The sequence below is a fragment of the Schistocerca gregaria genome, chromosome 2, assembly GCF_023897955.1.
Source record: "Schistocerca gregaria isolate iqSchGreg1 chromosome 2, iqSchGreg1.2, whole genome shotgun sequence".
NCBI lineage: Eukaryota > Metazoa > Arthropoda > Insecta > Orthoptera > Acrididae > Schistocerca > Schistocerca gregaria.
This window is the reverse complement of record NC_064921.1, coordinates 568,289,518-568,306,892: the sequence shown is the minus strand read 5'-3', so window position 1 is coordinate 568,306,892 and position 17,375 is coordinate 568,289,518. Positions and strand designations below refer to the sequence as shown.

Below are 17,375 nucleotides of genomic sequence, written 5' to 3'. Positions count from 1 at the left end.
CTGTAAATGACAATTTTTTATGTTTTACTAAATATTTGGCATCAGGAGAAAAACACTGGCGTTCTACGGATCGGAGCGTGGAATGTCAGATCCCTTAATGAAGTAGGTAGTTTAGAAAATTTAAAAAGGGAAATGCCTAGGTTAAAGTTAAATATCACGGGAATTAGTGAAGTTCGGTGTCAGGAGGACCAAGACTTCTGGTCAGATGAGTACAGGGTTATAAATAAAAAATTAAATAGGGATAATGCAGGAGTAGGTTTAATAATGAATAAAAAATAGGATTGCGGGTAAGCTACTACGAACAGCATAGTGAACCCATTATTATAGCCAAGACTGACACGAAGCCCAAGCCTACCACAATATTACAAGTTTATATGACAACAAGCTTAGCAGATGACGAGATTGAAAAAAGGTATGATGAGATAAAAGAACTTATTCAGATAGTGAAGGGATAGCTAACGAGTGGTTTAAGAATCATAAAAAAGGCTGTAGACGTGAAAGAGGCCTGGAGGCACTTAAGATTTTCGATCGATTCTATAATGGTATGACAGAAATTTAGGAACCAGCTTTTAAATTGTAAGACACTTCCAGGAACTTACGTGGATTTTGACCACCATTGGTTGTGAGCTGTAGATTAAAAGTGAGGAAACTGCAAGAAGGTGGAAATTTGAGGAGATGGGACCTGGATAAACTGAAATAACCAGTGGTTGTAGGGAGTTTCAGTGAAAGCATTAGGGAACAATGGACAAGAACGGGGGAGGGGGGGGGGAAGAAATACAGTAGACGAAAAATTAGTAGCTTTGAGAGATGAAATATGGAAGGCAGTAAAGGACCAAGTAGGTAATAAGACGAGGACTGGTAGAAATCCTTGGGTAACAGAAGATATATTGAATTTAATTAATGATAGGAGAAAATATAAAAATGCAGTAAATGAAGTAGGCAAATAGCAATACAAACATATCAAAAGTCAGATCGACAGGAAGTGCAAATTGGCTAAGCACAGATGGCTGGAGGACAAATGTAAGAATGTAGAGTCATATATCACGAGGGTAAGACAGATACTGCCTACAGGAATATTAAAGCGTCGTTTGGAGAAAAGAGTACCTCTTGTATGAATTTCCAGGGATCAGATGGAGAAATGGTTCCAAGCAAAGAAGGCAAAGCATAAAGGTGGAAGGATTATATAGATGGTCTATATACATGCGATGTATTTGGAGGCAATGTTATGGAAATACATGAGAATGTAGATGAAGATGAAATGGGACATATGATACTGCATGAAGAATTTGACAGAGTATTGAAAGACCTAAGTCGGAACAAGGCCCCGGGAGTAGACACATTTCCATCGAAACTACTGATAGACTTGGGGGAGCCAGCCCTGACGAAACTCTACTTCCTGGTGTGCAAATATGTATGAGTGCGCCAAGATACCATCATACTTCAAAAATCATTTAAGAATTCCATTCCGAAAGAAATCAGGTGTTGACAGGTGTAAAAAATACCCAAATATTAGTTTAATAAGTCAAAGCTGCAAAGTACTACAACGAATTCTTTACAGACAAATGGAAAAACTGATTGAAGCCGACGTTGGGGAAGATCAGCATGGATTCTGTAGAAATTTTGGAACACGTGAGGCACTACTGATCCTCTGACTTACCTTAAAAGATAGTTTAAGGAAAGACCAGCCTACTTTTCTAGCATTTGTAGATTCATAGAAAGGTTTTGCCAATGTTAACTGGAATACTCTCTTTGAAATTCTGAAAGTACAAGGGGAGGAACGCTATTTAAAATTTGTACAGAAACCAGATGTCAGTTATGAGGCGGCGGGCGTGAAAGGGAAATAGTGGTTGGGAAGGGTTGTAGCCTATCTCCAATGTTATTCAGTCTGTATATTGAGCAAGCAGTAAAGGGAACCAAAGAAAAATTTGCTGTAGGAATTACAATCCATGGAGAAGAAATAAAAATTTTGTGGTTTGCCGATGCCATTGTAATTCTGTCATAGACAGCAAAAGACCTGGAAGAGCAGTTCAACGGAATGGATAGTGTACTGAAAGGAGGACATAAGATGAACATCAACAAAACAAAACAAAGATAATGGAATGTAGTTAAATCAAATAAGGTGACGCTGAGGGTATTAGATTGGGGAGCAAAATAAGTGATGATAGTCGAAGAAGAGAGCTTATCAAATGTGGACTGGCAATGGAAAGGACAGCGTTTCTGAAGAAGGGATGTTCGTTAACATCGAGTATAGATTTATGTATCTGGAAGTCTTTTCTGAAAGTATTTGTATGGAAGTGACACAAGGACGATAAATAGTTTAGACAAGAAGGGAATAGAAGCTTTCGGAATGTGGTGTCACAGAAGAATGCTAATTATTAGATGGGTAGATCACGTAACCGAATAGAATTGGGGAGGAGTTTGTGGCACAAATTGATATAAGAATGGATCGGTTGGTTGGACATACTCTGAGGCATCAAGGGATCACCAATTTAGTACTGGAGGGCAGCATAGAGGGTAAAATTCGTAGAAGGAGACCAAGAGTTCAATACACTAAGCAGATTCATAAGGATGTAGATTGTAGTACTTACTTGGAGATGAAGAATCTTTCCCAGGATAAACATGGAGAGCTGCATGAAATGGTTAAAATGGCTCTAAGCACTATGGGACTTACCTTCTGACATCATCAGTCCCCTAGAACTTAGAACTACTTAAACCAAACTAACCTAAAGACATCACACCCATCCATTCCCGAGGCAGGATTCGAACTAGAGACCGTAGCTGTCATGCGGTCCCAGAGTGTAGTGCCTAGAACCGCTCGGCCACTCTGGTCGGAGCTGCATCAAACCAGTCTCAGGACTGAAGACAAGAACAACAGTAACAACAACTACGACTACTACAACTAATTATTCAAAGATTATGTCTATAGTTTCTTCTGTTGGTACATTTGTAAATAGTTACATCAAAAGAGGCAAACCTGGCACCTTCATGCATATTTATATTTCTAATTTTAGTTGATAATTCATGTGTGTTCTCAACTAAATATGACTTTTCAAACGTATAGTACTACTTCAGAATTTCTTTCAGAAATTGGGAGACTATGGTGGCAGGTGTACTTTTAGAATTATGAATAGGCGTCAGTGGAATATGAGTTTTATGAGTCTTAGGTTGATCTCGCAGTCTTGGGGCTGTGGAATTCATCAAAATTAATACTTCTGCTTGTTTTTCTGTGAAGAAGAAATTGCATTTACTAACAATGTCTTCTGATTTTGTATTGCAGTTTTACAGTTGGATCTTATCTGAGCTCTGTTATGTTGTTTTCAGAAAAGAAAATCGGTGTTTTAGTGATTGATTCATTATAGTTCACAATTACTACAGAATTACTTTTTGTCAACTATCCGAATGATGCCATTGTTATTATTGAGTTTCATGTTTATGATGTGTGCTTGCTTTGTCCCTTGACAAACTGTTTTCAGGTTTTGACACAGAAACTTGAAAACCCGTCTTCTAGAAGACATAAATCTTTTCAGGCTCAACCAGTTCAAAAAATCAGTTATGACACTACATATGTCGGAAACGAAACATGTCACCAACAGTCTAGAAAATAATTAGGTAGTACTACATAATGAAGCCAATGACAAGACAATAAATCTGTTAAAATAACTGTATATATAATTCCATAAAATAAAAATTAAAACGGAATCTATGAACAAACCGATTTCGCAAGTCCCCTTTATTGCAGTAATTTTAAACACTTATTCTAAATTTATTCCCTGCATACCTCAATTGTTTTATAATTAGATCTTTGATCACACCATGTACAGAAACAACTGTGAAGTGTTTACAAACATGTGTATTCAAATGTTCCTCTTCAGTGGAGTGATATGTATAAACAGGACGGAGAAAATAATGTATGATGGTGCTAAAAGGTTGAAAATGCTTTTCTTGGATTATATGGTAAGTTTACAGTGTTCATCTTTTCAACTATTTCGCACATATTTTCCGCATTTGACTTGTGGAAATCGTAACCTATCATGAAATCTTTTCATGACAGGAATATGCATTTCACCTCATTCAAGGGCAAAAATAAAGCATGTGACAAGACAAAAGACACTTCATAATGGATTCACAAGGTCAGAAATGCATCGTGTACTTAATAAAACACGAGAAGTTGTGACTGAAGGTGTCTTTTAATTAATACTTACAATGTACTGAATACAGTTACGTTTGAAGCTGCAAGATATGGATGAAATTAAATATCACGTAATAATTAAAACTTCAGTTTTCATGTTACATGAAGTTGCTTACCGTACTGTCTTATGTTCTTGTATCTGGTCTTTCACTGTGTAGAATAATATTTTTATGTATCAAATATTTTCTTTATAACAGCTGTTCTGGTCATATTTGTCTAAGGCATTGTACGTCCCAGTTACCAATCTATACGATATACAGATAATAAGTGGGCTAAATTCCAAAATCAGATGGTTCAAATGGCTCTGAGCACTATGGGACTTAACATCTGAGGTGATCAGTTACCTAGAACGTAGAACTACTTAAACCTAAGTAACCTAAGGACATCATACTATTCCACGCCGGAGGCAGGATTCGAAACTGCGACCGTAGTGCTCCCGTGGTTCAAGACTGAAACGCCTGGAACCGCTCTGCCACACTGGTCGGCCATTCCAAAATCCAAACTAGGAAGGGAAGAAAACCCACAAAAAAATACAGGCAAATACGCAAAGCAGCAGATCAGAGACAAAGAAATTAATTTTTCTTTACAAAGGCTAAAGAACAGCCTCTTCCTAGCATATCAAATCTTCACGATCCTCCGAGGTATGCAGGCGACTGATAAAGCTATTCTGCTCGCCCGTTGCCGTTGGTTTCCACCTTTCCAGCGCTGTCCATTTCCTTGTTGTACCGAGTCCTGTTGACACCCGGGCAGGGCGGAACAAGTCCCCGGCTGCGACTGCGCATCGCGGCTCGCGTACTTTTGTTCCCGCTATGGTTGAACTGGGCTGCCCGCAGAACGGAGTGGTCGGCTGCAGGCGGGATCGAGCCGGTAAATGTGGCGCCATGCACGGCTCTGAACAATACCCCTCACCCCATTCACAGTAGCTCACTCATTCGTACTCATTACTAATTCTAGTTCCGTTGTGCCGTTGATGCTGATGTTGATGATCCACGGTACTCAACTGACCACAAATTCTTATTTTCCTTGCTTTTAACTTCGCTGACGCTCACTATATCTAGATTGAGCCCTCACAATTTCCCTTTCGTATTTCCGGGCTTCCCCGCTACGTTCCAACTTCTGACATTTCAAACTCCGACTCTTAGAGCGTTAAACTTTCCTTGATTATGCCATCTATTCCTGATTGTCACCTATCCCCCTGTCAGTCCCCGAGATCTGAATGGGGGACTAATCTGGAATATTTTGCCGATGAATAGATCATCAGTCCATACAGACCGTTTCCCGCGCTAAGAGCAAGACAGTGTCTTGAACTTTCGTCCGTCCCTCTGCCCTCTTCGACAAGGCCGTTGAGGGAATGAGGGTGACTTCTTATGCCGGAGGACTTCGGCCGCCATTGCTAATGATTGTCATTCAAAATTTAAGCGGGGTTGGACCTGCTACGCTGGACGTTTCGATTGCTGGACAACTGCCTTCATCAGTAAAATAGCGAACACACATACCAGACGTAATAAGAAGCATGTACTCAGCAATAAAGTGCCTGGATCAGAACTATTTGTAGCTTCTAAGTACAATGGCACAATATGTAAATTGGAAGTTTTGCATTTAAGTGCAAAGTGTATGTATTTAAGGTCTCTAGAATTCAATAAATTAAGGGGAAACACGTCTAGTAAAATGTGAACTGCATTTATCTATAATTATGTTAGAAGCTGAAGAAATGAATTACAGTTTGTGTCACTGGCGGCAGCTGAACTCAGGTCTCCTCTTACTTGACAGATGTATTGGCTCTAACATCACCGTAGCAGCATACGAGACACAGCGTCACGGAGTCTAAGTCCAATGCCACCACTAACACAAACTTCATGCTTTCAGACAATTTTCCTCTTCTTAAAGCGTTCTTTATGCCAAGGCTCTGAGATATGGCATTAGTACCCCACCTTTATATATAAGTAGGAAGCAGGAGAACTACATTCAAGTCCCGGCCGGCGTACAGTTTTTAATTCATTTCTTCATCTTCTATCATTACCGTACATAAAGCTGATACTCATATGCATCAATAAAAATTTTTTTATATAAGATCTATAGATGCATTTATCTAGTTGTAAACAGACTTAACCTAGAAACATTAATATAATAAATACTAACAAGTAGACGTATTTTGGCTGAAATAAGGACCTACCGAGCGCTCCAAGACGATAGTTGAAGGTCACTAACAAAACATCATGTTCCATGAGGTGATCCGGCCCATAAATTTCCGTACTCCCAGAACCCACCAAAAACCCTCCTCCGTGGATCCACACCATAACGGGGATGAGATCTTCATTTTCTCTTGTTGGAAGCTGAAACGTAATTGAAGGAAATGATCACCGAAATATAACCAGCGCTTGATAATCAGAGAACCGAAAATTTTATTTTATTTTCAAATGAATTTTGATCATCAGCATTCATGCGTGAAGGAACTTACTTCCTTCAAAATTTCGAATACTAAGTGACGGTGAAAACTGTAGTGCGGTGCATGCAATAAGATTTAATATTTATTTGTTGTTGTTGTGGGCTTCAGTCCAGAGACGGGTTTGATGCAGCTCTCCACGCTACTCTATCCTGTGCGAGGTTCTTCGTCTCCCAGTACCTACTGCATCCTGCATCCTTCTGAATCTGTTTAGTGTATTCATCTCTTGGTCTCCCTCTACAATTTTTACCCTCCACGCTGCCCTCCAATACTAACTAAATAGGTGATTCCTTGATGCCTCAGAACATGACCTACCAACCGATCCCTTCTTCTCGTCAAGTTGTGACACAAATTTCTCTTCTCTCCATTTCTATTCAGTACCTCCTCATTAGTTATATGATCTACCCATCTAATTTTCCTCATTCTTCTGTAGCACCACATTTCGAAAGCTTCGATTCTCTTCTTGTCTAAACTATTTATCGTCCATGTTTCAGTTCCATACAAGGCTACACTCCATACAAATACTTTCAGAAACGACTTCCCGACCCTTAAATCTGTACTCGATGTTACCAAATTTCTCTTCTTCAGAAATGCTTTCCTTGTCATTGCCAGTCTACATTTTATATCCTACTTCGACCATCATCGGTTATTTTGCTCCCCAAATAGCAAAACTCATTTACTACTTTAAGCGTCTCATTTCCTAATCTAATTCCCTCAGCATCACCCGAATTAATTCGACTATATTCCAATATTCTCGTTTTGCTTTTGTTGATGTTCATCTTATATCCTCCTTCCAATTCCCTGTCCATTCCGTTCGGCTGCTCTTCCAGGTCCTTTGTTGTCTCTGACAGAATTACAATGTCATCGGCGAACATCAAAGTTTTTATTGCTTCGCCATGGATTTCAATTCCTACTGCCAATTTTTCTTTTGTTTCCTTTACTTCTTGCTCAATATACAGATTGAATAACATCGGGGAGCGGCTAAAACCGTGTCTCCTTCCCTTCCCAATCACTGCTTCCCTTTCATGCCCATCGACTCTTATAACTGTCATCTGGTTTCTGTACAAATTGTAAATACCTTTCGCTCCCTGTATTTTACCCCTGGCACCTTCAGAATTTATTTAATGTATAGTAATTTCTGACAGTACTATTCTAGCACCAAGTGTAGCATCTATGTCTACATCTACACGATTGCTCTGCAATTCACAATTTAATTGTCTGGCAGAGGATTCATCGAATCATTTTTAAGGCTCTTCTCTCCCGGTCCACTGTTGGACAGCGCACTGAAATAACGAACATGTAAATCTTTCTCTGAGAACCCTACTTTTCTCTTAAATGTTTTCACACTCTGAGGAGAAAGCGGGTGATTGAAATTTCTTGAGAAGGTCCTACCACAGCAACTAACGTCATTTTTAATGATCTCCCGCCCCCCCTATTCGATCATCATATCCGTCGCACTTTCTCCCGTATCACGAGATAATAAAAAACGAGATTACGTGCTTTCAAGTTTATAGATATCGTCCGTCACTCCTGTCTCATTGGATCCCACACCCATAGCAATACTCCAGAAGAAGGGACAAGTGTAGTGTAAGGAATCTCTTTTGTAGAGCAGTCTAGTTTTTTCAGCAGACCAGATATTGTAGGTAATGGGAAAGTGAGAGTCAATCCTATCTGGTACGCTTAACCAGCTTCTTTACCGTTGACAATTTGTTTATGTATAGTTACTAAAGGTGTTTACAAAAATCCCCCTAACACTGCAGGCTACTTTGAATAGAACATATATTACAGGTTTTTTCATATTCCCTGGACAAGAACCTCCGTAAGAGCTGATAACCTCCTAATCTCGTTCGGACGTCATTTTGCCCGACACAGTACAGCAGCCCGACGTGGAAGTCCCCTGCAGAAATACTGAGCCATGCTGCACCTATAGGAGTCCGTAATTGCGAAAGTGTTGCCGGTGCATGGTTTGTGTACAAGCTGACTTCTCGGTTATGTCCCGTAAATGTTCGATGGGATTCATGTCGGTGACGTTCCACGACGTCATCCATAAGAATTCCATTGCTGCTTGGGAACATGAAGTCCATGAATGGTTTCAAATGGTCTCCAAATAGCCCAACAATGATCGGTTCAGGTGGACCAGAGGGCCCAGTTCATTCCATGTAAAGAGGGTCCTCATCTATATGGAGCTACCACCAGCTTACAATGTGCCTTGTTGACATCTTGTATCCATGGCCACACTCGATCTGTACTATGAGGTCTTCACCAACTGAAATCGGGGATCATCCGAGCGGGCCTCGATTCTCCAGTCGTTTACGGTTGAAACGATATGGTCACGTACCCAGTAGAGATGCTGCAGGCGTTCTCGTGCTATTAGCAAAGGCACTTGCGTCGGTCGTCTGTTGCATAACCCATTACCGCCAGATTTCGCCACACCGTCCTAACGGATACATTTGTCGTACGTCCCACATTGATTTTTGCTGTTATTCCACCCAGTTTACTTTATCTGTCGGTAATGACGACCTTACGCAATCAACGCTGTCCTTTGTCGTTAAGTGAAGGCCGTCGGCAACGGCTTTTATGTGAGCACTGACAACTCTACGCAAGCGTCGCTGCCCACCATCGTTAAGTAAAGTCCGTCGGCCATTGCGTTGTCAGTGCTAAAGGACATGACTGAAATCTGGTTATCTTGGCACGCTTTTGACACTGTGGATCTCAGAATATTGAATTCTCTAATGATTTCCGAAATGGAATGCCCCATGCGTCTAGCTGCAACCACCATTCAGCGTTCACAATCTGTTAATTCCCGTCGAGCAGCCATAATCACGCCGGAAATGTTTTCACATGAATCAGATGAGCACAAATGAGAACTCCATCAATGCATTCCCCTCTTATACGTTGTATACACGGTACTACCGCCATCTGTATATGTGCATATCGCTGTCCCATGATTTTCGTCACAGTGTATACATTGTGACACGTATTATGGTCTATTGAGTTCCCATTCGCGTATGGGGTGGCGGAAGAATAGTTGCTTGAAAGATTCTATTCCCGTTTTGTATTAACTTTCGTACCTGTAAAACAGTGACAGATAGACGTTAGTACATCTGTAGACTCCTCAACACTCGTGGTTGAAACTTTGTAAGTAACCTTTCCTATGTTCTCAATTGTTTGCTTGTTCGCGTTCCTCAGCATTTCCTTGACACTCTCCACAGGGTCACATAATGCTGTTGAGATTCGTGATGCCCTTCTTTGTATCCCCTCTTAGTTCTTAAACTGCTGAGCATTAATATAGGGTGTGTCGCTGGAGTGTTATGGAGGCAGCCTCCTATGTAGACAAAAAAAAAATCCAAATATGTGTGAAATCTTATGGGACTTAACTGCTAAGGTCATCAGTCCCTAACCTTACACACTACTTAACCTAAATTATGCTAAGGGCAAACACACACACCCATGCTCGACTGAGGACTCGAACCTCCGCCGGGACCAGCCGCAAAGTCCATGACTGCAGCGCCCAAGAACACTCGGCTAACCCCCCGCGCGGCTCGTTGTAGGCAGATCGCGTTTTCTCACGAGGGAAACTCCCCATCACAACTTCTCAGATTTGGTGGTAAGATGGCCTAGTGGTTAGACCGTCAAAAACTGAGCACAGATCAAGCATATGGACAGGAAGAAGCAAAGTAGAAACCGTGAATGGTCGAAGCTTAAGATGTGTAAAATCGAGAGTATTTGATTGACACCAGCGTCGCTGTTGTCACGGTGTTGGAGCCTGAAGAGGGATATCCATATTCGAATTTCGCTTGCACTCCGTTTTTCCCCAAAATTATAAACTGCTCGTCGGGTCATTCACTTGTCTGTTCACCATATTCAAATTTATGTCTGTGTCGTGATGTAACAACCGTTCGGAATAGCGAGGTGTACAGATGGGAACTTCAGACGTACGTACCTCCACCTCTTACTTGTTCTACACAATTATCACATGTCATGACTCTTGCGTTTCGTTTTGGAAGTTTTGACTTTTGAATTTCTTTGCTGCAATATAGTTCACATCGTTTATTTGCTGTTTTCATTTCCATCAGAGGTCAATGCGTGATCTCACCTGCTCTCTCTATTCATATTTACTTGCGACGGTAGTATATTCATACCACATGACTCATTTCTATAACTAGCTTATAGTATGACAACTGCCAATAGTACGAAGGAGAACAGATCTGTCAATGACCCAATGAAAACTTTGTAATTTAATGAATAATAACACTAATAGGGCACGAGGGGGATCTGAATACGGATCTCCCGGTTTACAGTCCAACACCCTTGCGATACGACCACAACAGCTCAGTTCTTACAAGTTGCTTGACGTTGGATACCTTGAGCTTAAGGCGCTCACTGTTTCTGTTTCGCTTCTTTTATCACTGCTCAGAAAACTTTCTTCTTGTTTTCATGCTTTATATCTTTCAGCTTTCGACTGGCTATCCAAAGGTTCATTTTACCATTAAATCTGAGGGGGTGGGATGGGATGTTTCCCTTGTTAGTACCTTACGAATGGAGCGAAGTATGTTGTCTGCCAGACCTACAACCACGCGTATGAGATCATCCCATTTCATATAGCTATTGATGCACCCAAGTATTTGTACGAGCTGACTGAGTGCAAAACTTATTTATAGATACTGTAGTCATAGTGGCCTATGTTTCATTTGCTGTGTTGTGAAGTATGCAGTTTTTTAGCACTGACACCAAGTTGCCATAGTTAGATTACTTTTGAATCTTAGTAAGGTCTGACTGATATTTGAGATGAGTTTGATAGACGATACTTCATAACAGATACTGCATCGTCAGCAGATAGCATGAGGCTACTATGAATATTGTCAGCAAGGTCATTAAGATACAGTATGTTCCCCAATAGATTTCAGGAAGGCACGGTTGAAGGTACTTCTACGTCTGTTTTCATCAAGAAGCGAAATGGCTATCTACAGGCCAAGATAACAGTATTAAGATACAGGGAGTATAGAATATGAAGTATTTTTCATTGGGTATGCTTAGAAAGAAAAGATTTGTGTACTATTTATGTTCCAGCTCAAAAGTCAGGTCACCTGAATGTCTATGATGCTTCACAAAGATTAATTGGCAACTACAATATTCATAAGATAATAAAAGATTAATTTCATATGCTGCTCTCTAATATAAGTGTTGTACGTCAAAGGAAAACTACGATACTTCTGAAATAGTGGATAAAAATGCCATTCACAACTGTTATTTACACGAGGATGCATTACAAGCAAATTCATTTTATTGAATGTCTCACAGAATTCGCGCGATATGTACTTCACTCACTGCTCGAAGAAGGAAGTTCATTCCGAAAGCTAGCAAAGCTCTGTACCTGTTGTCTGTCTACCTATCGACGACGCACTTCTTCTGCCTTTCGGTGATTCGTCTCGTTTATTTCTAAATAATTCGATATTCTAAGTACGGGTCTTTCTGCATGATTAGCTAAAGTAGATATAATATCTGTTGGGTTTATCTCACGAGGAAAACATCTGTCAGAGTAAGAACTGAAAATCCTTTTTGGAATGAGGAACATATCGACAGTTGGTGAATTAACGACTTTGTCCACTCTGGTATTTCACAGGAGCTCATATCGACGAAAGAAGCAAACAGTATACGTTTTCTGGGTAATACTGAATGGGTAGATAGAATGCTACTTTATTCGAGAAACGACAACATTATCCCCTTCATGAAACAATTAAATGGTTTCATAAAGCTGCAAATGGGAGTGGAGAGAGAGTCACAGCAGGTACACACACGTTCGCCCACACACACACACACACACACACACACACACACACACACACACACACACACAGAGAGAGAGAGAGAGAGAGAGAGAGAGAGAGAGAGAGAGATGAACATGTTTTCTGCACCTTCTGCGAATAATGCTTAAATTGAATGTAAGTAGGGAAATTACATATTTTTAGTTCCACGCACGAATTTCTAAAGACAGCATAGAACCAAATGGAAAAAAGAACATTATAAAAACAAAAAGGTGGAGAGACACAGACATCTAAGAGACTCACAAATGAAATCAAATGAGCATTGATAAAGTCGATAAAATATAGACCAAGTGTAGACGGAGGAAGGGAGCCAATCTCCAGACGAGACACTCACACTGAAGAGTAGTCGAGTGCTGTTTACTGTAGTTAATACGAACCTTAGCAGTGTAGACGTTTAGGTACAGACAATCTTCGTCTCCCTCATATTCCGTCTTGGCTGTCATAAGGAAGTCTATTTGCGGAGCTACATTTCCTTCCTTTGTTGCGTTTCGTATGCCGCTCCATTGTTCTGGTGGTTCCGGCGACTGAAACAAAACAATACTTTTTAGACTACACATTTCTTTTTATGTAACTAGAAAGAGTAATTTTTGTAAGAACTCGTCCACAATAATCGAGAGTGAGGTCAACAATATTAACGCGAGATAAATATGATAAATATAAAAGAATATTAGAAAACCTCTGAGAGATTTGTAAACAAAATTGAGCAACGCTGATATGGTACAAATTACATCGCATACCTAATATTAAAATATCTAAACACAAGTGAATTTTTTTCCCAAAGAACGATCAGAAACAGAAACACCGACACACTTTGGTAAGATAGCAACACAAGAACTGCAAAAGAGGCGAGTAAATCGAACGATAGAAAAGCACCAGCATTGAACTGTACCAGTGAGGTACTATTTAAATATAGAGAAACAAGTTGAAATAGATACTGCTACAAGTGCGAAATCTGTGCTATGAAATCATTAGCGTGTCCGAGGGTTGAAAATGTGATTAAGACACTGACCACTTAAAAAGAAGCCAGAGGAAGCCAATAGACAATAAACAATCATAGCAGACGAGTTGACATCCGAGGAAACTATTTTGTTCTGACAGTGTTGATCACGTTAGCACAATACATTTGCAACTAAAATAATCATCGAGCAGAGGAGGGAATACAGTGGAGACATCAACTTCAAACTTTGCGGGTAAAATAAACATCGGGAGAGATTACGACAAAGGGGTTACTCAAAGATAGGTAACGGACTTTGCCAGAAGACGGAGATCAAGGCTCTTAATAAGACGAGATTATCCAAATGACATTGTAATTAATAAATGAGTACTTGCATGGTATGGATTACCACTGATACTCTTTAACATATACATGGTCCTCGCCATGACGCTCCATAAAGCAATGGGCAACGCACGAAAGACTATTAAAAAAAGACACTGAAATATTTTTTACTTTTGTTGATGCTAAAGTAGCTACATCATACAGAGAAGGGAGACTTATTTACAGCACGGACAATATGCAAGGACTGTGACCTAACACATTTCCGTAGTAGTAATCAACTGATGGCTTTCATTAGGCAGTGTACGACACGATGCAACTATCATAGATATATTTTGACAGTGGTCTTTGGTTACATTTCTATAGCAAATGTTAATGATGTACGCTAGACAGAAGGGAATTTATTGAAACACAATAAAACAACAAATATTCTACCGTGGAGCTGCCTTAAATTAGAAATGTTTACACATAGCGTGAGCAGGACGTATAAGGAGGATATGGAGTAGATAATGGTCTGGAATAAACATATCAGATATTTTGTTCAGCTCTCCCATATCTGTTCTGTGGAACATAGTGTGCCGTCAGTTTAAAATGTTCGACACTTCGTAGGCCTACTTCTAGCCCACACACCTGGTCGCAGTGGCGCTGCTCTGACACACTTATATGGCCACAGGTTGGGGTTTGTCCCACATTCAGCAAAGACTGTCTTCTTAGATAACAACAGCCACACTAACACCATCTAAGGACTTTATTTTTACTCACGGGTATTAATGAAAGTTAAAATGATAATGCAGTAATACGTACGTTCCAAACAATGTAATTGTAGTTTCGAGGTATGAATTGAAAAACGCCTTCAGTTGTAATTATTCAAGTTTTACTCAGTACACGATGCATTTAGCACCCTGTGCGTCTATCTTCAGGTGTAATTCGTCTTATCACATGCTTTATTTGTTCTCTTGAATGAGATGAAATGGATATTCCTGTCACGAAAATGTTTGATGTTAGGTTATGAATGTCGTAAGTCAGTAAATATGTGCGAAGTAGTGGAAAAGATGAATAGTGTAAACTAACTAAATAATCCAAGAAAAGCGTATTTAACGTTTCAGCAACTGAATAAGTTTTTTTCTGGAAATGAAACATGCCATCAACAAGTTAGAAACAATTTGGTAGTAGTATATAAGGAAACCAACGGCAAACCCTAAATCTATTAGAACAACTTCAAATATACAGTACCTCCACATAATCAAAAAACCAGAATCGATGTAAAATGAACAAACATACTTCGCAAGCCAGAGCTATTTCAGTAATTTTAAAGATCTGTTCTGAAGTTATTACCTGCATATGTAAATTTTTTTCTGCATATGTCAATTGTTTAATAATTATATCTTCGGAAGTGTGAAAAATTCATCTTTGACCACACCATGTACAAAACGACCTGTGAAGTGTTAACAAACATGTGTTTGCTAATGTGCCACTTGAATGAAGTGATATGTTTGAAAACGATACAGGAGAAGACATATGCTGTTGCTAAAATGTTAAAAACGCTTTCCTTGGATTATTTGGTAAACTTAGACTATTCATCTTTTGCGCTATTTCACCCATATTTTCGGCGTCTGACTGAAGAAACTCATAACCTAACATCAAACCTTTTCGTGACAGGAATATCTACTTCATCTCATTCAAGAGAATAAATAAAGCATATATTAAGGTGAATTACACCTGAAGATGGCCCCACAGGGTCCGCAATGCATCGTGTACTGAATAAAACACGAAAAATTGTGGCTGAAGGCGTCTTTTAATTCATACCTCGAGTGTATTGCCTACAGTCACGAGTGAAGCTGCAGAAATCTGCAGAACTCTGAATAATTTGTAAGGAGCCACGGTGTAGCACTGCGTCAAGTGACTGCTGGGCAGTAAGCATAGTGTTGTATCAAAAATGGTTCAAATGGCTCAGAGCACTATGGAATTTAACTTCTGAGGTCCGCAGTCCCGTAGAACGTAGAACTACTTAAACCTAACTACCCTAAGAACATCACACACGACCCCGCCCCAGGCAGGATTCGAATCTGCGACCTTAGTGGTCACGCCGTTGCGGACTGTAGCGCATAGAACCGCACGACCACAACGGCCGGCAGTGTGGCATCATATGGTTCATAGCAACATATACGCTAACGCATTGTAAGGGTGTGGTCCTCACATCGAACAGCTGTTGTTACATCACAATAAATATAAGTGAAATGTATACATATCGTTCTGCTTGTAATACGGAAACGAACATTCCTATGCAAAACATTACCCTTTTACAACCTCTATAGGCGTGTAACATGAATTGTAAAGCACTCCGTATAACACTCGGTAGGTGAAATGTCATTGATGATGGCCTGCTTATAGCCGTGAAGAATATGATAACATCTAGCAAGTTCATTACAGAGCCCTATTATGAAGTAATCCGGGAGACGTTTAGCGTCAAAGGTGGCCCGAACTTGATACTCTGATGCTTCACGTGCGTCAGGAGCTGCAGTGACATTGCGCTTCAGAGGCAACATGCCGAATATTGTAAGTTTCCAGTACATGCTGCTGATAAGGGAGGGTCTTCAATTTTCCACCTTTATAATGAAAGAGTCATAGATTCAAATTGGTGCCAGAGACAGTGAGTCGAGTGAGATTGTTTGGAATGCTTTGTCTGAAAAATATTTCCAGCTAATGGGATGGTTATGTCTCAGAACTAATAGTAACTTACAGACTCGAAATTTTGAAAACATGTAACGCCGGGCAGCGAATCCAATATCGTAAGAAATCAGGTATTAAAAGAAGTTTTGAAAGTTTAGCAAACTGTTTTTCGTATGTAAGGATAGAGGAGACACATCGCAGAGTACCTGAACTGTTAATCCCAAATTTAAAGCTTTAATGACGATGATGTGGAGCACAAATGGAAAAAAACTCAATGCAATACTCTGTACGTTTCACCTAAGTAAGAGCTGCATAAGGGTGTGCGGGATGGAAAGGGCCCATAACTGGGTGAGAAAAGTTGTTATGAAAGCAAGTAGGTCAGATCAGATTGCAAAAAAAGTCGAAACCTAGTTGACAACCAAATTCTGAAGGAAGCTAAAGTGTGCCTAAACAGAGCAATGCGAGAAGCATTCGTTGAAGTTGAAAGTAAAAGTTTACCGAACGATGTGACCAAAAGTCCCAAGAGCTTAACGACTTAGATAATCTACTCCACTGCTCAGTGACCACACTAGCAGCGACACGGAAGAGGACAGAGAGAAGGTTGAAATGCTGAAATAGGTCTTCCGAAATTGTTACACGGCGAAATATCATAGTATTATTTCGTAATTCAGTCTTCGCACGGACGTCGAAATTGTGGATATTGAGTTAATCGCTCGCGGAATAGTGATTCAGTGAAAACTGTTCAGAAGTGGAAAGGCAAGATGAGATAGGTGTAGGCTGTACAGAAATTATGAGAAACAAGTTGGTCATATTTCAGTTGTAGTTCATCGTAGGTCGCCGGAGGTGCGAAAGGTACCTACAGACTAAAAAAAAAAATAAATAAAAAAAACCACAGAGGTCATTCCCGCTTTGATGAATGGTATTATGACGTAATTTGGATAACGAAATGCTCCTTTATAAAAATCAACGTGGGTC

General features: G+C 40.0%; 1 protein-coding gene across 1 annotated transcript in view; it reads right to left on the bottom strand.

Annotated features, from left to right (window-relative positions):
* Positions 1–17,375, bottom strand: part of LOC126332800 (juvenile hormone esterase-like) — a 78,681-nt gene that overhangs the window by 49,251 nt on the left and 12,055 nt on the right. Inside the window, exons 2-3 of the mRNA XM_049996682.1 lie at positions 12,835–12,981; positions 6,363–6,522 (exon numbers count right to left, since the gene is read on the bottom strand). Of these exons, the coding sequence (XP_049852639.1) occupies positions 6,363–6,522; positions 12,835–12,981 (307 nt within the window). The remainder of the gene's footprint in view (positions 1–6,362; positions 6,523–12,834; positions 12,982–17,375) is intronic.